The following is a 21,334-nucleotide window of genomic DNA, read 5'->3' as shown; positions in this document are numbered from 1 at the left end:
ACATGTTCCTCCACAGACTGGATTAGTGTAAACGTTCCCTGTAATAGTGGAAGTGCAAGCTCTTTGTAGGTGTATAAGGCGGTGCAGTACAGGAAGTAAATATTAAGATTTCCTCACAAAAGAATCACCAACCGTACAGTTTTAAGTACACGTTAGAACAGGCAAACGACGAGCAGTGACAGTCCAAGATACTAAAACAGACACTGGAAAAAGACACAACAAACTTATTTTGCAGAACGTCTGCTAGACCACGTTTTTTTATATTTTCGAGTTACCTTACATGTGTTCGGTTCTCAGTCGTCTCTGGAATTAATTAAAGTCAATCATTAAACTAAAATGCCTTAAATATGTCTAGGTGAAATCTTTCACTTCAATCAACTATATTTATTTTCCCAGTTAAATGTAATTTCCTGAGTAATTCCTTCTGAGTTTGTTTGCTTTTCTGAGCCAGTGCGGGCGTTATTCAGTGCTTTCTCCTGTTCCAATTGGTTACCGATTCCATCCTTTCTGGGGCGCCTATGTGTTGACTTCAGTGAGAGCCGAGGGTATGGAAACACAGCTTCCTTCCGGCTGTTGTCGATGTATCTGCTTTTTGTTGAGCCCAGTAATTTCACTCTGTGAACGCAAAGAAAAAACTCTCTTAGCTGGTAATTTCACTATGTGAAAGCAAGGAAATACAAGTTATCGAAGTCCACACTGCAACAATTTTGACCCCTTGGTTGGGTGAGTTTCCTGGGGGCTAAGAGGTGATATTTAAATATCCACACTGTCGATTTAAATAGGAGGTGCAGGCTCCACCCTTTCCTGAGGTCATCACCAAAGGGAAGCAGAGCTTACTTTGTAAAGAATAGGGGCCTAAAGCTCGGCTCAGAAGCCCACCACCAGTGCTATTAAATGCTGGGCCTCATAACTCCAGGACACCCCCTGCGCATTTATCTCTCTTGCAGGTTCCTGCTTTCTATCTTTGTGACAGGTTTTCTGGCTAATCTCTTCCTACTTCGCTTTCTTGTGGTTTTCCTTTCTTGCTCGTAGTCAATGTCTGATGAGGAAAAATAAGTGTTGGTCCTCAAAAATGAGTGCCGTGGGCGCCACCTACAAGTTAAGCACTAAAGGGAAGTAACACGCTCCTCCACTTAAAGGGTAGTACCATAAAAAGGGCCATTCAATATGGGTCACCACTAAGGTGCCCCTCATGGGGAGGGAACAGCCCTGCATTCCCCCTGGAGGAAGTGATCAACATTAACATTAACGCGCCCACCTCAACCATGTTCTACAAGCCTTGGTCTCTCTCTCCCCTCACCTGGGACACCTTCTCCGATGGTTCTTCCTATCAGTCATGGTCTCCACACTGCAGTGTCGCCCATATTGTATAGATAGGGTATTTTTAATTATCGGTTTTAATTTAACAAACTAATGCTTTTTGGGTATCGATGTCTCCGATCACTTCAATTAAACTCGAAGGTGCAAGCTAGGGATGTGGAGAGTACCCAGCTTGCGGAGTCCAAAGTTTAGAGTGCACATATAGGTATGGAAACCGCGAGCACTGGTCTGCTATTTCACAATAGCTCTTGCCTGGAGGGAACTGTGCGCCGAACAAGGAAGCGTTCCTAACAGTGAGCGTTTCGCTTCCCGCTCGAGTTGCGCAGTCAGGGGCAGCTGTTTACTCAGTCAGTCGGACAGCGTCGGACACTTAAGGCCCAGGTCAGCAATACCGGGGCCTTTCTGGGCTGGGCCGGGGACTTCCCTGCAAGGCTGCTGAGCTCACCTGGTGGAGGGGCTGAACAGTGGGCGGAGCTCCGCCTAGATGACGGAAGAGTACAAAAGGCGGCTCTCCTGATCACTGTCGTAGGTGACTCTCGCTACAGGGCGCATTCGTTGTCTCTTCCTTCAGACTACTGTTTACAGAGCTCTTTATAGGATTTATATCATTCTTTTAACTATTCACGTGGATATTTAGGGAGTTGCCTAGGGCCACATAGTGAATACTGAAGTTTCACAGCTGCTAAAGTAACTACCGGACCACAACGCTTGCCCTTCCTCCAAAGAATACCCGCTGATAGCACAAGGTAAGTCGTTCATTATTAAAATTTCACACCGTGAGCGCATTAAAAGGAAACCTAGATGTGTAGCGTCTAAAATGTTTCAATGCATGCCCTTGCAGTTATTCGTTTCAGATTGTAGTGTTCTTAAAATTGCCTTGTTCAGGATTTATAAAAAATGTATAGATGACTCCTATTCTGGGACAGATACATTAGAAACGCGCAGGCAGTGCCTGCACAGTATGTTCGCATGCTGTCTTCAGTGACTCTGGTACTCGCACTGCGCAAGCATACTGAACTTGTTGCTTCCACCAACCTGTCCAAATCCCCTTGATGTGAACATATCTGTCCGCACGAGGGCCAGACCCGGCTAGCTAGAAGGCAAGGTGACCGGCTTGCACTGGGTGGTTACGTGAAAGCTCAGGGAGAATGGATGGCGTGGTATCTAGCTGTCATGGAGCAATGCTGTCACATGAGACTACGATGATGATGCCACCCGTGGCAATCCCCCTGTGACGTCATTCACACGGCGAGGTCACTCATCTAGTGATGTCACCCACTCCACTGCACACTGGGCTGCGACACTGACTATCAGACGCGTCTCGGAGAATAGACAGTGTTTTGTGTATAGTGTCCACAACTGCTCAACCCAGAGGCGCCCACGAGCAACATCTGACATTTTAACAGTCTCCTGCCTGGCTTCGCCCATCAGGAGGTTAAGTACTTACCCAGTGGGTAAGCTTAGGTTGTCTTAGCTAACGCGTCCCTTTCACTCCTAGGATAATTGTTTCGGTAAGATGTTACGCAGCTCCACTAGGCGCTGTAATTCAGGGTGTGAGTGGGTTCTGCAGAACCCACCAAAATAAGCATGCTGGAGTGGCATTTGGTTTGAGTTCAAAGATAGAGGTCAAATGTCAAGCTATGTCTTCTGACAAATTGATTATTCTTTTAATGGGAAGCGTAGTGTTTACTTCTCTTCCTGTGGCAGCGAACTTAGAAGTTTTTTTTAACGATTTTATGAAGTCAAGGGTGGAACGAAAGGTTGTATGACGCCCGTTTCTTTCTAACACACAGCAATATTTGAATACTTTTAAATGAACAGAACACATATTTCAAAACATATCAGCAGGTCAGAAAGCACAAATAAAGCACATTTTTTAAAACTCTGAAGCGTTTTCACCTTTGTATTTCTCTCAAGTTTGTCTTTGCATTTGTTTAAACACATATTTTACTGTTCACTTTTGTCATACATTTGTAATAAATACATAACCGTTTGTTACACAGAAACAACTTACAGAGAAAAACTGCCTTCTAATGCAAAACATGAATAGCTTTTCCATACTTTGTATCTACTGAGCGCCTTCAGCTGAAAAACACAAACCCCTTCTCCTCAGTCTGTGGAGCTACAATAACATGACTTTATTGCTATCTATTGAGACATTCGCACCTCTTCAGTTTCTAAATTCAGCAATGAGAAGTGAAGGTGGTCTGGTAGCTGCTGCAGCCTTCAGGGTCTGCCAGGCATGCCACCCGCAGAGTTTATTTTGAGATAGAAATATGCATAGGACACGATAGATTACAAATTATGTGGCAACGATTTAATTATGAACAATTTACTATGCAGTCACATAGTTCTTGAGTCCTTGATGCAGGACTTGGTTGACTTTTGATTACCGCTGCTCATCACATGTGTGTTCCATATTTGCCTTGAAGCTTTCGAGTTTTGCAAACTTGTGGAGGATCCCCATTGAAGGAGGCGTGGTTTTCCATAAATTGAGTTTACTATGTCACGTTATTGTTTGTTCAGTATAATTTTAATTGAATATTTATGATTTTTGCTCATTGGCTCAATATGGTGATGAAGAAAATGGCATTGCACTCAGTTGAAGGTGCAGGACGAGGAAGGCAGTGGGCGGGTAAAATGTCAAATCAGCAGCACTTTTTAAGAAGGGTTGGACCTGGATCTCATGTAGGTCTTGCAAGTTAATAGTCATAAGGAAAGGGAGGGAGCCTGGTGATGCTTGGCTGATGGACAGCTCTATGAAAGGCAATCTTGTGGTATTGTAATATGATCTCAAGGATGGGTGTGTAGCTTGGAAGGCTGTAGTGCATGTTTATTTTTCCATGTCATTTCGATGCAAAGGCCAGCGTGTGGGGGGGGGGGGGGGGGGCGTGATGAGCCAATGCTTACTAGCACTGGTCAGAGAGTTCCTGGAGGAAGTGACTCAACGAACTGGCTTTTGTTGCTGATACTTGCAGCATACCTTTGTTTTCCTTGATGGAGCAATTAAAAGTTATATTTAGCTGGCGATGCTCCCTTTATTCGTGCATTTATGCTCATTTTCAATTTAGTTTGGTTATAATATGTATGGACCTTCGTCCTGTACTTTGCTGTTGCTTTTTGAGTGATTCATGTTTAGTTTCTTTAAAACGTAATGGAATGTACAAACATATTACGTTTCCTGTGAACTTGCACACAAAGAATTCTGGGATTTCTCAGACGAACAGCTGTTTGCATGTATGTAGGATGTGTGTAGCGTGAACCAAGCCAAAAGGCAACCATGCAGAATGAACGGCTGATTACAGACCCAAATAGGTGAAATCTCAACAAATTACTGCATTGGAGTAAAGGTGTGCCCCCCTGAGTATCGGAGAAACAATATTGATGACAGAATTTCGAAAATAAAATATTGACAGATAAGTAAGTATAGATTTTCTGTACCTAACCACATTTGTGCCTCTACCTGGTACATATCTTTTCAGGGTACATTGCTGTGGAGTTATGAATAGTAAATCTACACTTCCCTATATGCACTTACCATTCAATATTTTGGCCCTCACTATTCTGTCCTCAGTATTCTTGTACCATGATATTGTACTCGGTAGTACTATGGAAAGGAGAAGTGGCTTAAAGGCCGGAAGTTCCGACTTTGGAACAGTGGAAAATAGCTTCAGGTCCCAGCCTGAACTCAGCATCCTCTGATCATGGGCAAATCACGTAATCTCCCTATATTAAAAAATACTGCGTAATGTAATGCAGTGCTCATGTAAAGCACTCAAATGACCTTGGGCCAAGTTTGCACTATAAAAACAATGAAAAACATAAAAATGGAACATTCTTACACACTGGCAGCAGTGTCATCAACTTGCCAGTTTACAAGCCACTGAAAGACACTGCTCTGTCAAGAAATATTTTTGCTCGATAAACAAAAAGGGCTGAGTAACCTACTACTTCTTGGAAATTAATGGGCGACATCTAGTTGTGAGAAATAACTTTCTGATTCAATTTTAAAATTGTACATGTTCAGCCGTGTTACCAGAGCCCTTGCCCATGCTGGAGGTACAAAGATTATATTTCTAACTTTATTCAGTTTTGTTTGTTTCTGCCCAAAAACTAGTAGCAAACATGATATTCTACATTTGCATCACATGAAAAAAATCTGATGCAGCATAAAGCAAATATGTGTGCTGTCTAGCAACTATGGATGGATCCAACAATATGAGCCTTTTTATGACGTTCTTGTCAATGGCACAGGAAATACAATTTACAGTATTTCCTTGCTGATGGACATAGTAGAAAGACCATGATAATCTAAACTAAGTTATTTGGTTGTGATCGCAGTATTCGCCAATTTGAGGATTATTATTTGAGCTGGGAACACAGTTGATTTGTTGGCTGATAGAGAGGCGTTCAGACTGGAACACCTTTGTTCTGTCATGTTTTTTCCCTTGCCCACCACATTTTTTTTCATGCCTTCCCTTTTCCACTCTTAACATTTGGGTTTCAGATATGTCTTCGATTTCATACTTCTTGGACTGTCTGTAGAATTATTTTAGCCCTTACTGAGGATGTCTTCGGTGGGGATGTTGTCTCAGAGCTTGTACACATTTTCAACAGATGCAATATTTGTATCTGGCGCCTTACCAATGCAACCAGAAACGGATCCTATTACTGGCTGTTCAGCAATGCTCCTATGCTGCTCACAAAAGAAACGTGAAAAGCAGATCACCCGTCCAAGCCCTGCCAGACTGCCTACACAAATATGTTGTTTGTTATAATGTTTCAGATTTTAAAGATAATACACATAGATGGTGAACATATTTAAAAGTTAACAATGATGAGGTTGGCCCAAACAAGCGGAAACAACAGTCTTCACAGCACCTGCCTCCTGTTTACCAAAAGAGCAGAGTCTGGAATGAAGTCTGGCTGGTTTTGCAAAGAGAGAGAGAGAGGAAACATCAGGGGCGGGGTCAGTCAGCGTGACAGCATCTAGTTTTTAGGTTAAGCTCTATTGTAATTTACCTGTGGGCTTTTAACCACGCCAACCGCACACCCATCACTTTCACTCCTTCGTGGGCTTGCCTTTCAAAAATCTTTTGTTATCAGTGGTAAATGCTTTACGTTTGTCTCTCCTTGGAGCAGCTTTGTTACAGCCTTGCAGACTGACCTTGTTACATGGATAATTGCATGATTGCCGATACGTCTGACTGTGAGCAAACTTCTTTTTCTTTTTGTGTTTCTCCTTTGCGCTCATGCTTATGGCGGCTGTGCTGCTTTGAATTGGCTCACTTATGTCAACTGTTTTACTTTTCATTTTCAATTTAAGTGGCAAGAAAAGTCCAGTGTGGAATTTACTACTCTAACACATCTAAGCTGAGCAAACGTGAGACCCATTGCATTGTAAATGCTTGTTAGTTTAGAGGCGGAACAGCCTGCAGGGGAATAAGGAGAGCTCTTCAAAGGCCGTAGGGGTCAAAGTAGAGTCAGGTCATGTAGGCCATGGCCTATGAAAGGCCACTGGCCTAGTGTCGAGCCTGTTTAATAATAGTTGAGTGCCTTGAAAAGCTGACTGCTTGGGGAGGTGGCAACACCTCTGAAAGGCCAATAGAGTTAAGCCAGGTCTTGTGTCTAACCATCCTGCACAGGCAAACCCCCATTGTGCATGGCATTTGGCCTTCTACAAAAAACAAAAGGTGGCCTGCAGGGTGAATACTCTTTTCCCAACCCTGCTGCTCGCAGTCTATGAGAGAGGAGGAAGACAGAAATGGAAATAGTACCTTGATTTCTTAATTACTCTTCATTACAGCCACATTATTGCATTGGCCTCTGGAAGCAGTGAAAATTCCAGGTGGTTTCAGTGAGGAGAAACCTTTTTGAACTAAGGTATAGAAAGAGCAGAGCTATTGAAAATCAGTATTTTCAGTGATACCCAGCAGAAACTTTCGTGACAGGGAGGTAGGTCTCCCTCAATTTCAAGGTTTTGGGTCAAAGAAAACATAGGGTAAGTAGAATGAGGACAACCCCGACCTGCCAGTTCACATGGTGGCACCATGTGACATACAATATTGACACCCTTCACATGGTCTCCCAGTGAAGAACTGCTATCACACAATGGCACAAAAGATGAGCTGGACACCCTGTCACAGAATGGATTTCCAGCTCGTGTTTCAAGGCCGTGCACAGCTAGTGTCCATTACAGGATTTGAAACTCCCCAGAACATAGACAGCAGGCGTAGACGCTTTTGCTTTATTTTAGTTCTTTTTTTTAGGTGGAGGGGTTGGGGCTGGTAGAAGTGCCTCAGGCTGTGCTTGACATTAAGTCCTACCTTCTTCTCACACACGGTGAAATATTTTTAGAAACTTGGAGGCCTTCTACACACAAGTAATTATCAATTCATTTCCAATGGTGTTTTGAACCCATTACCTCAGTTTTAAACTCTCCTATATTATTTATGGCTTAAAATGTATATGGCCTAACTTAGTGACATCTGACTATGTTTCACAGGTCTTCCATGGGAGCCTAACCCAGAATAAAAAAAAAACCTAAATAATTTATGATTCATTGAAAGATTAATCTATTGACAAACGCAGTGTTTCAAATCAGTTTCATCCCTTCTTTCTATTTCTATCTAACATGCCGGTACCCACCACTGATGTGCACCCATAAGAACTAGTACACCAGGCACTTTAAAACATTGATGGAGGTTCTGATTACCACTTTTAACAAGGAAATATGCTATATAGTATATAGTGAGAAGCTATATAAATTCTTCGCAATGTCAGTGTTTAAAGTGTTTTGATATGAGCCAAGGTACCAATTTTCATTAAAGTTTTCTTTTCCCTCAGGAACAAAATGGAGCCACCTGAGTGTTTATCCAATGATGAACCAAGCCCCTTGGGCAGCCTGCGGCACCTAGATAGCCAAGGAGCGAAGAAAGTTTTAGAAATCTATGTCAAGCGCAGTTTAAGTGATTGCGAGGCTAAAACTAGGGGCTACTTGATCACTCCAGTCGATTTGTCTAATCGAAGAACAGAGACGAAAAAATGGAGGAAAGTGCAAAGGTCTATGAGTGACTTTGGGAAATATCAAGGGCGCAGGAATATGGAAGTACCACTAGACAAGAGCAAACCACAATCCAGAACTGGAATAAAGGCCAAAAACGCAGATGACAGGAATGATCAGACAGAACTATCGCAGAGAGAAGTAGTGGTGGAAAATGGGAGCACCACAGGCAAATCCATCCACAAAGTAAAGCAGGGGAAAGGCCAGCAGTCCTGGCTAAAGACCCTCTTAAGTTTCTTCACCAAGAGAAAAGATGATGAACCTATTGACATCTTGAAGACAATGCCTACCGATTCCAATGGGAACCATATTTACGGGTGTGAGGAGCAGGGTTCGTCTGTTGATCTATGTACGTCCTGTCAAGGGTTAGTCAAAAGTAACAAAAAAAAGAGCAGCCTCAAAAAAGCATTTTCCTTTAAGAAAAATGCGACTGAAGTGGAAAAGCGGCCCAGCCTGAAGGAAACAGGTAGAAAATCGATGAGACCAAACCACCTTCCACTGCACCAGGTCAACCGGCCACGGACAGAAGGTAGGATCCCTTGGTATATTAATAAATGGTGGTATTAAGGGTCTCATTCCGGGCCGCTAGGGGTAGTATTTACTGTTCCCTTGTTACTGAGTTCACTCCCTGTTGTCATTTAACCCAGCAGACATTTAAAATGTCTTCAGCAGCTACTTATTTTAACAGAATCTGGAGAAACGTTATTGACTAAATCACAAATCAGATTGGCATATTTCATAAAAAATCAATGAAACACATTACAATTACACAAAACGCCTGCTGTTCACTACTCATAATTTCACGTCCAAACGGTGCATCATAATCATTTCACAATTCACCCTCAAAATCCGCATGACCACACCCACTCCTCTTCCCGACAAATATAAACTGTCCTTACACTTTCAAGCTACACTCTGAAACCTGGCTACTGCTAAAGCAATGGACGTTGAGGTAGTCTTTCCTACTCACAGCACAATGTAAGAACTAACTTCCCACAAGAGTTAACGCTTCTGCCCCATTTGATAACTGCTCCTGGCTGAGCCTGAGAAATAATCAGCACATAGTTGGATAGTTTCATCTTGCTGTCAATCACTGCTTATAAGCAAGGTCCTCCATGGGAGACTGCCAACAGGATCAATGTAATTGTGATGTCACTTTCTGTAGTGCCATCAAGGGCAAATAATATGCATTGTTACCCCTACCACCCTCAATGCTTTTGGTAAAATGGTTCCAGTTAAAGAGATGTGGTGTAGTGGCCAAGTTGTTGTCTGTGATGTCTGAGTTCGAAGCTGCCTCCTCATATTTGACTGCATTGTGTGATTATGGGTAATTCACTTTCTGACAGTGTCTAGTAGTACAATAATCTGTAGATATTCGACAATTACATCACTTTCAGACTCCTACAGTCCTTGCTTTTAACCAGGCTGGAGTGTAAACATTAGTCTCATACACAGGGATGTAAAATATAGTGTATTAACATTGACAATGACACCTCATTTATACGTCAGTATGTGACACATTTGCAGGAAAGTCAAGAAAAATTAGTCTACAGTACATTGATTATTAGGGGCATTCTAAATTTTAAGGCAAGACCAAAGGGCCATATTCATTGCAAAATCTTTACTTTGCAATTCTTCAGCATCAGAAAGGAACAAATGGTGGAAGAACCTTTAAAACGCAAACCCACCAATGCTCCCATTTGTGCAGCTTCTTATTGGTATAAGAGATGTCATACTTGTACAGTATCAAGCGCTGCCATTGACAACTTCCCCAGCAATGTAAGAACTCAGAATAGTCTTCTGATGCTGTGATCTTCAGAGTGAATTGATTCACATTGAAGTTCACTTTGTGCTCTGGAAGTGATAGATGCCTCTTAGAAATGCATTTATCCATTTGCCGGATACATATTTGAACTTCTGTAGTCCAGTTCCCACTGGGAAGGCTTGTTTGCCAGTCTGCATAAAGATGCTTTTCTTTGTCTTTAGAGCAATAAGAACATTTCCGAATAGTTCGAGACTTTTGAAAGAATGAGGAGGTGTTAGGAGGGTCTGCCATACAACTGACTTGGGTTTTGTCCTTGCTGGCCTTATCAGACCCTTCATTATGGATGGATCATGCCCATCCATTAAGAACTATTCAGAAATATTGTTCAGTTGTGAAGTCTACCGTATTTCTACAGTAGGTCCATCTTTGGCTTAGACCAACACCTTAGCTAGCGAGGTGGCTTTGTGCTTCTTGTGACGTAGATTTCTTTGAGTGCCTTAAAGTATCCCCATACTTTATAATTGTTGGTGCATTAATCAATATATTGTTTAATATTGGTCAGCTACCTTATTAGAAACCATCTATCTTTGTAGGTGACAGAAACAATGACTTCTACTACTCAAGTGTGTCTGCTGAGATCGAGCAGATTGTAAAGCAGAATGACGACAACGAAGGACGACTGCGTCTTGGCAGCTCCCAAGAGGATCTGGGGTATGAAGAAAAAGGTATGTTGCTCTAAATGAATGGCACAGGCTTTATGGCATGTCACTATATTCCTCCGCGTATGCATGCACCCCCAGGCAAAATGTTATTCTGATGTGCTGATGTTTGAAGACATCCTTTGTAGGCACTCAGTAGGGAACATTTCACTTGTCCAACAGTTACAGCACAGTGACAAAGATTGAGGCAATATTTTGTGGGAGGGCATGACAAGCTGAAGGAGATGTAGAAGTCTTTCTGGGTGGTTGCATTTGCTTGATTGGAAAATGAAGTGAAACAGTTGTTCCAAATTGTAAGCCTGTACTGGTACAGGTTGAACCCCAAGTGAGTAAGAATAGGAAAGATGAAGTATCCAAGGGTTTCGTGGGAAGGAATATTGAGACAAATATGGTGGTGTTGCATTCATTCCTGGCCACATTTGTTTATTTACTTACTGCATTTTATAGTGTGGGCCTAGAGTTGACGAATGACAGTGCGACCTTGCTCTTCTGGCTGGTACCAGTTCTCTGGGGTGAGTGGGTGGCAGCAGGGTGTTAAGGATTCGATGGGTAGATAAGGGCTTTCTATAAAGGTATCATCCATCCCACCTAGAATAAGGAAGAAAACCCTTGGGTTTTTTGACCGGGAGAGGTGTTGATTGTTCATGATCCGGAGTTGTGGAATTAAGGAGAGGTTGATATCAACCCTGTGCCACCCAAATGAGTGTGTTGTTAATCTTGTTGAGTAAATGCCAAGACATCTATGTCATGTATGATGCCTTTAGCAAAGACATTGGACATGCCACTAGCCAAGGTGTTCACATGTTCTAGGATGAAGGTTCGATCCAAGATGGAGGACTTGTTTTGCTAGGCCGCATTACTAATCAATGTTACAGACATCTTCTTAACACTGTGTTTGCTTTTGTAGAACTTCTGATACGAAAAATTGCATCAATGCTTCAGAAAAAGGGAGACGAATGGGACAAGAAGGTTAGACAATCACTTCTAAACACATTTCATAACTCTGCCTTGTCTAAACCTGTATGTGCCTTGTCTAAACTGCTTCTTCACCAGCGTGTCTGAACATAGATCTTTGAACCCTCTATGCCCCTTTGCAAGAAGTATACTTGTTACCATTATTGTTCAGTTATAGCCAGTTTTTTTCATCGGTTATATATTCTCTGTTGAAAGGATACTTTCTCAAAGAACAGTCGTTAAATCACTCAGAGCTGCGTTTTTCATTTTCATATTGTTTTTTTAGGACAAAAGTTTCCATTATTTTATTTTCACACGTTGTTTAGTATTTGTTTCATTGAACGATTTATTAAAGGGAACATACTGTTTAAAAACATACAAATATGTGCTTCCCAGCCATTAATGTTTTTTTATCCGCTGGATTTTAAAAGCAATCTATATGTGCTATTTTTAACGTCTTGTTAGTATTGACTTATTCGGGCTTCCCTCCCTTAAATGAACTGCCTTAAGCCCTGAAACAGGGCAGGACTCAAAGGAGGAGAGTAAAATAAAAAAATAATCAGAGACGTATCTATAAATGGTGCACATGTGCAGTGGCACCGGGACCTAAGTCTGTGAGGATCCTTTTGCTTTCACACTATGAGTATTTTTACTACCCAGCACGGGGTTAGGGGATCCATTTTCCATATTTGCATGTTTTCACTGCTGGACTAGGCCCCATCCTGGTGCACGTGAATTGCACAAGCATCAACCTGCAATCATAACGTACACCAGAACGCCCCAGGATTGTTTGTGGAATCGGATTGTAACCACATGTAAGCATTCCAAGAGCAGCACAGTTTTCCAGGTTCCACTATCCTAACTATCCCTTTAGTACAATGCATTTGAATGATGGTAACATGCTGCTTAGAACTTTCATATGAAAATCACTTTAAATATAAGTTTAAAATGCCGCCTGCAGCCTCCAAAGGCATTTTAACAAGCATTTATTTTGCTCGTTACAGCATGGGACAGCCCTCCTCAGCCAATGGCTTCCATCAAAGTGAGTGACAGCATTTTAGTCTTTCACAAGGAGCACATCTGCATAAAGGGTGGCTCTGTTCAATGCTGCGGTCTACTAAGTCAAGGCATGCTTTTAAAATGGTGTTGCCTTATCCATTTATTTTATGTTGGTGAGAGCCCAGCAGCTCTTCCAACAATAAAGCTTTAAAAAAAGAATGACAGTACAAGCACTGACCAAGCCAAAATGGTTGGCTGCTAATGTCATACATATTAGCTTTGTCAATGCTTGTTTTATAATTCACATTGCTGTTAGCAAAATAGCTCCTATGGACTATAGCTCACCCGTAACTTAACAGTGGTTTGCTTTATTGGCACTTGCTTGCTTCGTATCCAATAGCTTGCCTCTTTCTTCCATTTGCCCCTCCCTTGGAGCGTAAGCTCGTTACCATCCTTTCGACTGTCTTACTTGTATCATGCCAGTGCTCCCATTTTAAGAACTACTTTTTTCTTATTCAAGTACTCTGAGAGTTCATGTGCTTTATTGTTCTAGCTAATATGCAGCTTTCTCCCCCATCGTTGCTTCTTCTTCACCCGCCACTTACCCACTCCTTCACTGCCCCATCCAGGTCCATAAATAATTATATTTCATTTATTTTATTTTATTTTATTTAGTTTCGACGGCCTGGGCTGCTCCAAAGCTTTAAACACCTCTGTTGCTCCCTCGAACCCCACTGAGGCTCGCATTGCTTCCAACCACCTGCCCCTACCTTCTCCTCTGTTGTTCTGTCAACCTTGCAATCATTTACATACTTTTTTAAATGTGTTTTTTTGGAGAGCCTGGTAACTGCCATTTCCTGCTGGCCTAATCTACATTGCAAAAACGGAGTTTGCACAAACAAACTGTATGTTTTTTATTTATAGATGCACGTGGTGTCTGAAATCTTGGGTCAGTAAATAGACAAATGGGACCTGCGTCATTGAGTTTTTTTTTATGCTACCCAGATTTGGCAAAAAGCATTGCGAAAGGCAGACAATCAGGAACCCATTCATTTGGTTTACCATTCTCATTTATGTCCACTTGCTCAGTCTTTCTTACTTTCTATTTTCTCCCTTTTCTGAAGGACAAAAAGCTGTGCCTGCCCCACTGGGGCTCAACACTGGTTATGCACAGATCACTGCGGCGGGCACTTAACACACAGCTTATTGGTACTTTCTTTTGGAATCTCAGAACTGCTAAAAAAGGCATGTGAGAGGTCTATTATTCCATATTTATTGTTTTATTGTGTGATTTCTGACTTGCATTGCAGATTAAAGACGACCCCACGTTGAATACATTCTTCAAGGAGATGTCCTACAGTTCCTTCAAACAATTAGCAGACATTTATGTAGACAAAGAAGTGAAAAAGAAAAAGGTAGATGTGACCCCCGAGGAGGTGAAGTTTGCATTCACCGTGCACTTCACTGCCAAGGTTGCAGGGGTCTGCCCACATCCTGTAAGCCGAATCATGGGCTTTGGTAACCAGTATCTAGAAGACTCATGCGCACAGCTGTCTTACAGAAGGAAATGCTGGGTAAGGAAACTCAACCAAACGATTACTGTCCTTTATCTCTTGCATGATCATTGTCCACAATTACTTACGTGAAGGTGTCCAGGGAAAAGGACTGTCTCTGCAAAGCACTGACTAAAGGTGAAGTTCATATGTCCTAGTGTGTGTCCTTACCCTGCCCAGAGTTAAGGAATACTGGAAGGATAGCTTGCTATGGTAAACTGGTCTTTTTAACCTTCCCTTGCGGATCCCTTACAGCTCCTTCTCATAGTGCATTTTCTTTATACAAGATGCTTTCCACAAGGGAGAATCCTTGAATGGTAGCTCATTGTGATCATCTCCTTAGATTGTGCAAACTAACTTCAAAGACCTGCAACTGAGCATCACATGCCAATGGTATGAAGAAACATCCCTTACACTCAAGTCTAGAAGTAATTATAACAGTTTTCATGTTCTCAGATCTCACATCTGTTGCCATCAGTTGTATTGAAGATGGTACCTATAAACTTCTACTTTGTAACAATTAACAATACTTCTCAAATTCCCCCTACTACCTACGGTTTCTCTGACCATCTCCAGTAGGGTTGCCTTATTCCTAGCGTCTGTGGTGCTCCTAGAAGCAGTGAGCTACCAGCAAGGGACCTATAATGGTGCATGCCACACAGTCATCAGCCTTTAGTGTAAGGCTGTTAGAATGCATAAAACCCTAAATCCATAGGTTGACTGATAATGCAGGAAGGAGTTCACTTTTAAAGATACTGCATGCTGTACGAAGCTCACCATCACTATTGTCTCAGGTACCTCAGCAAGATATTTGCACTTCAGCAGTGTACCAAACTTTATAGGTCAGCATCCTAGCATATATGGGAGGTTCATTGATCCAACAAAAAGACAATTGGTGTGAAATTGCTTTCTTGACAAGTCTTATCCTTCTTGAGTCTTCTTGTGCTTAGGTAGAAAGAAGGCTTCCTTAAATGGTACAGCTGCATTGGAATAGGAAGCTTGGGGAAGGTCACTTCATTCTCGGGGAATGGTCATATCCCTTGCATATATCGCACAGTTATCAATTGCAGTGCGCACCCTCGATACCCGACTCTTGAAGAGTTTCTTACATCTATACATACAAGCACAGTCCTGTGCTGCTGAAGACCTAAAACTTAATTCAAAGAGAGCATCTTAATCCACCTTAATCCTAGTCAGAAGAGTTGCAGATTTTACCTTTTAATTGTACCTAAGACCCTAGCTAAATCAAAAGGAGGCACTGAATTATTTGTGGGAAAATATTCTAGCAGTAATTCTGTCATTAACATCAGACACTCATGTAGTCACTTGCATGGTTTAACATCATATAAATTAGTAAAAGCCGCTTCACAAACTGTCATGAGTAACCTGCTACGAAAGACATGTAGCAAACATAAGTATTCTGATGCTGCACAAAACCTTCCAGCATACTTCAATGACACATAATGCTAACAAAACAAAAATTACAGGTCAGGTAACAGACAACCATTCACCCTAGGAGAACAAAAGAAATGCTATCCAAAAACAAGGTACCCTACGCAGTTAAGATACATCATAGCCTTTCCACATAATAAAAACAAACTAGCACTTAGGCCCATATTTATACTTTTTGACGCTAAACTGCGCTAACGCAGTTTAGCGTCAAAAAATTTAGCGCCGTCTAACGCCATTCTGAAGCGCCATGCGGGCGCCGTATTTATGGAATGGCGTTAGCCGGCGCAAGCAGACCGGCGCTGCCTGGTTTGCGTGGAAAAAAACCACGTAGACCAGGCAGCGCCGGCGTTGGGAAAAAATGACGTTAGGGCGTCTTAAAATGGGGCAAGTCAGGTTGAGGCAAAAAAATCACCTCAACCCGTTTTGCGCCATTTTTTTACGACGCCCAGACGCCATTTCATGACTCCTGTCTTAGTAAAGACAGGAGTCATGCCCCCTTGCCCAATGGCCATGCCCAGGGGACTTGTGTCCCCTGGGCATGGTCATTGGGCATAGTGGCATGTAGGGGGGCACAAATAAGGCCCCCCTATGCCACCCAAAAAAAAGTAAAAAAATATAAAAAATTATACTTACCTGAACTTACCTGAATGTCCCTGGGGTGGGTCCCTCCATCCTTGGGTGTCCTCCTGGGGTGGGCAGGGGTGGCAGGGGGGGTCCCTGGGGGCAGGGGAGGGCACCTGTGGGCTCATTTTGAGCCCACAGGCCCCTTAACGCCTACCCTGACCCAGGCGTTAAATAGTGGCGCAAATGCGGGGTTTTTTGACCCGCCACCTCCCGGGCGTGATTTTTGCCCGGGAGTATAAATACGACGCATTTGCGTCGCCGTCATTTTTTTAGACGGGAACGCCTTCCTTGCATCTCATTAACGCAAGGAAGGCGTTCACGCAAAAAAATGACGCTATTTGCCAATACTTTTGCGCTAGACGCGTCTAACGCCAAAGTATAAATATGGCGTTAGTTTTGCACCGAATTTGCGTCGAAAAAAACGACGCTAATTCGGCGCAAACGGAGTATAAATACGGGCCTTAGTGCTATATTTTTTACATTAGACTACATTTGTGATTGTTGCTTCTGGTGCAGAGCACCAGCACTTATTTTTGAGGGCCAGTGCTTATTCTTCTGCCTCAAGCATTTGCTGCCAGCAAAAGACACTTATGGGAAAGACGAAGGAAGGGGAAAACGAAAAAGCGTCACAAAGGGAGAATGTAGAAAGCTGCTAGAGTGAGCTGAAGGGGCAGGGAGTGGCTTTAAATGGATTGAAGAGGCCCGAGGTGGCTTCAGGATTACGCCGCCTCAGTATTCGTGTTCCCACATTTAATTGCAGCAGCCGCGTGTTTAAGAGGTGGGCTTTGGGCATCGGCACGTTTTTAGTTTACAAATTAAGCACAGAGTAAACACCTAGGCCATCCTTATGAGTAGCCTGTTAATTCTGATGGGCCCGGTAACCAGCATTGGAATTATGAGTACAGCTGGAATATTGCTGGCAAGTGGTATTTCATCTGGAGATTTCGCCTACTTCAAGTAGAGGAAGCCCGAGGAGGCATACTGGAGGAAAACATGCGTAAGCAAGTTATCCCCCAAAACTTGTAATCCCCATTATTACCCTGCCAGAATTAACCACCCACCCCCAGTAATGGTAATTCCAGTTGTTGATTCCGGGGTGGGAAAATAACGCTAATTTAAATAGGCCTTGGTAGGCCACTAACCAGTCTCAATTCGACACCTGTCCACAGTGACTCGGGTGAAAAGGAAATCTCAGAATATGTTGAAAAGGAACCTAGCTTTCTAAAAATACCACAACGTAATGTGATATAACTTTGCATGAACTGTAATAAATTTTGGGTCGTATTATAAGCATTCTTCTAAATCGCTATTTGTTTACTAGAATGGATAAGAATTATAGCATTTCCTCTTTAATCTTCACATGGTTAATTCAGAATTTTGGGTGCTTCTTTATGAAATTTCTAATTGTTTAGTTGAGTAACAGATTTGCATTGTATAGCATGTTATGTTATGAAACACAAAAAATACATGTTTGGTTATATATTACTCATGTATAAATTATATGGCTTAAGTAAAATATGTATATTTTTATACAGGATAAGAACGCAGATGAAAAAGAGGAGTGCCAAAGTCCAGATTGACAATATTTTCCCACAGTGGACGTCCTGATGAGTGAGCCTGGCAGCCAGTTTGAAGCATCCCACCAACTTCATTCACTGTTATAGAGAGGTGGAAAGAGATGTGACACACACCAGATGCCCCCTGGCAAACTTCACAATAATCTCTGCAAACCCGAGAATAGGAATGACATGCCTTCTATGCTTTAAATCGTATTGCTGCTTTTGAATATAGGATTTCTTCATTGTGTGGACAATCTGGAGTAAAGCCGTTAGGATTAAAAATGAATTGATTGAGGATATATAACTGGTGGCCAGTTGTCTCAGCGTACAAAATATGACAAAAACGGCCAAAGCTGTTATGGATGAAAATATCACCGAGAGCAGTTCTTTGTTGTTAGCGGTCCAACTGAAACTTTAAGAAGTTTTAGTGCAACAGAATGAAGCTGCAAATATTGTTATTGGTACAGATAAGTTATCTTCCACCGAAGTTATACACCAATAGAAGGCTGGTGGTCAGTAGAGGACAGAATCAAATTTAAACTACTTAAGTGGACCTACAACAGCCACGCCGAGCATTTCCAAGAGTGTTGGCCACAGCTGACAATTGGAAGTGTCAAGCTAAGAGCTCAACTTTCTGGATTCTGATTAATTCCTACTGTTCTGCGCTCAGTAGGAACTGTTCTGCACTCTTAACTGATGCTCAGTAATATATTTGGAAGAATGTGGTATAACATTAGGAAACACCTTATGCATTTCTTTTTAATTTCCAAACAGGTAGAGGGAAGTCAACAAATATTGCCCATTTATTAGGTGAAAGTGATGCTCGATAGCAGCCTGTGATTCATACGGTGCCTGAAATCCGTCAATAAACCAATACATTATTTTTAATCAACACCCTGATATAGGTACAAGTAGGTTTCAAATAGTGGGTGCAAATTACAAACTGACTTTTTGTGCCATGACTGTCATTTTGCAATGCAAACTACGTACCAGTAGGTTGCACCTCAAAAATGCCCATTTGGAGAAGGTTCCAAAACTCTCTACATAAAGACTATTAATTAGCATTTCACTGTACGCGATTGGCTATGTGCACAAGGATGGTGATCTGAAAGGGACAGCAGACTTCCATACCTTCATTTGCATTCCCAAACAAATGGCATGAGGGGAGCATGCAATGGTAACCTGGACAATGGTCGCCTCCCCTCAAGGCCACCCAGCATGTTTCTCAAATGGTAAGCTGTCCAAGAGGCAGCTTCCCCTTTGCAAATCAAATACCTCCCTCCTTCATCTTATGAGTTGGTGTCCGATCAGTGGCAGTCACAAATCATTGAAGGGAATACTCCTTTCATGCTCCCATGGAACTGGACTTCATAATGATTTTCTGAACTCCTTTAGAGAGTCAGAAATGCTTTTTGACTCAAAAAAGGGTTATAGTGACAAAAAACAATTTAGCAAATAACACGGTTTGTGATTCCAAAAGAGATTTGTACACCAGGTCCCACATGATTTAATACAAATGGACAGAACATGTTCCTTATTTAAATATTAACATATTACCAGTTGGGCAGACTTACATCTGAATTATGACATTTTGTTATGTATCTTGACCCTATTTTCAATTTTTATTCAGAGCATATACGTGATTCTGTTTTCCACAAACAGTCTTTCACAACTTAATCTAATATCATCCAGCAATTTGGGAAGAAAATAATGGCTACAACTACTCTGCTAGGACGTTCGTTTTTAAACATGTCTACCTCATCGCTTACTGTGTAAGCATGTATATAGGTTTTTTTCATATGTGTTTGTGTGTCTAGAGTTTTCGCATACACAAATGGACTTCAAAGATTTCTAATATGTGGCTAGTTTTGAAATAAATAACACTCAACATTTCTTTGTGTTTGGTTTTTAAAAGATTATGGACAATCCCTGGTGTGTGTTGTCATTTTAAATGAAGTGTGCGCTGGGAAAGTAATTTTCTGCTGATTGCATGACCAATAAATGTTTTGCAAGACATATTATGAGATTAATTCTTTTGAGTGATAATCTACCTGGATGTATTGAGTTCTATTCATAAAGGTATGTTAGGACGTAAATATAAGTTTCCAGATAAAAAATATCTAATTTACATTTGCAGAGGAATTCACAAAAGGATTCCGGTAGACGTAAAAGCATATATGTAAGAAATGGGGTCTTTGGTTGGCAGTCAGGTTACCCCCTTTCCAAGCAAGGACCCTCACTCTAGTCAGGGTAAATCACACATAATCCAAATTATCCTGTGCCCACCCTCTGGTAGCTTGGCACTGAGCAGTCAGGCTTAACTTAGAAGGCAATGTGTAAAGTATTTGTGCAATAACACAATATAGCACCACAAAAATACACCACACAGTGTTTAGAAAAATATATAGTATTTATCTGGATATTTGCAGGTCAGAACGATCAAAGATGCAATAAGTAAATGTTGAGATATCACTGAAAAATGATATAAAGTGTCTTAAGTCTTTTTAAAGCAAGCAAAGTCTCTTTTAGCACAAAGTACCTGGTTTGCGTGAAAAATCTCTGCAATGGGCCGCAGAAGAGGAGAAGCGTGGAAACAAAGGGGATGTGCATCGATTTCTCAGGCCGCACACAGTGATGCGTCGTTTAGTTTCCACGCAGGGGCGGCTGTGTGTTGATTTCCTGTGTTCGGTCGTCGATCCTCTTCGGGTTTTCAGACGCCCTGGGGTCTGTGCGTGAAATCCTGGGCTTGTGGAGCAAAGTCACAAGCACTGCGTTGTTCTGGTGGGTGTTGCGTGGAAGTTTCTTCCACACGGCAAGCAGTGCGTCGATTTCCCCTCTGGAAGTCGGGCCATGTCATCCCAGGTTGGCTGTGCACCGATCCGGGTGGCCGTGCGTCGAAGTTCCGGTTGCAACGCAGGCGCCGCGTTGATCTTCTCCTTGCGAAGTCGGGCTGCATCGTTCCGGTTCGGCATGCGGTGAACTTTTCACCGCAGGGCAGGCTGTGCATCGTTTTTAGCAAGCTGTGCATCAAATGTTCGCCGCACATGGAGTCCAATTGAAAGAGAGAAGTCTTTTTGGTCCTGAGACTTCAGGGAACAGGAGGCAAGCTCTATCCAAGACCTTGGAGAGCACTTCTTCACCACAGCCAGGGAGCAGCAAGGCAGCAGGGCAACAGCAAGGCAGCAGTCCTTCAGAGAAAGCAGTCAGGTGAGTCCTTTGGGCAGCCAGGCAGTTCTTCTTGGCAGGATGCAGGTTATGGTTACAAGTTTCTTCTCCAGGAAGTGTCTGAGTTGGTAGGGCAGAGGCCCTGTTTTTATACCCAAATG

At 42.2% G+C, this 21,334-nt stretch overlaps 2 protein-coding genes across 4 annotated transcripts in view; one reads left to right on the top strand and one right to left on the bottom strand.

Moving 5' to 3' along the window:
* Positions 1-247: 247 nt before the first annotated feature.
* The window catches only part of PNPLA1 (patatin like phospholipase domain containing 1), a 766,735-nt gene continuing 745,648 nt past the window's right edge, over positions 248-21,334 (bottom strand). For all 3 annotated transcript variants that reach the window (XM_069238978.1, XM_069238977.1, XM_069238979.1), the window contains one exon: positions 248-615. In XM_069238978.1, coding sequence (XP_069095079.1) covers positions 611-615 — 5 coding nt within the window. In that variant the 3' untranslated portion in view covers positions 248-610. The remainder of the gene's footprint in view (positions 616-21,334) is intronic.
* LOC138300088 (protein BNIP5-like) lies at positions 1,645-20,024 on the top strand. Its single transcript, XM_069238976.1, has 6 exons — positions 1,645-2,066; positions 8,167-8,912; positions 10,742-10,873; positions 11,775-11,836; positions 14,131-14,394; positions 17,985-20,024. Exons 2-6 carry the CDS (start codon positions 8,174-8,176, stop codon positions 18,027-18,029), a joined length of 1,242 nt encoding a protein of 413 aa, XP_069095077.1. The 5' UTR covers positions 1,645-2,066; positions 8,167-8,173; the 3' UTR covers positions 18,030-20,024.

Source organism: Pleurodeles waltl, chromosome 6 (assembly GCF_031143425.1).
Source record: "Pleurodeles waltl isolate 20211129_DDA chromosome 6, aPleWal1.hap1.20221129, whole genome shotgun sequence".
NCBI classification, from domain to species: Eukaryota; Metazoa; Chordata; class Amphibia; order Caudata; family Salamandridae; genus Pleurodeles; species Pleurodeles waltl.
Note: the sequence above shows the minus strand (reverse complement) of the source record. Positions and strands in the feature narration are given on the sequence as shown.

Bases quoted from the DNA above. Each gene is read 5' to 3' on its own strand.
- LOC138300088 (XM_069238976.1), top strand. From the start codon at position 8,174: ATGGAGCCACCTGAGTGTTTATCCAATGATGAACCAAGCCCCTTGGGC. The intron at 11,837-14,130 runs GTTAGACAATCA...CTTGCATTGCAG, and splicing joins GAGACGAATGGGACAAGAAG to ATTAAAGACGACCCCACGTT. The intron at 14,395-17,984 runs GTAAGGAAACTC...ATTTTTATACAG, and splicing joins CTTACAGAAGGAAATGCTGG to GATAAGAACGCAGATGAAAA.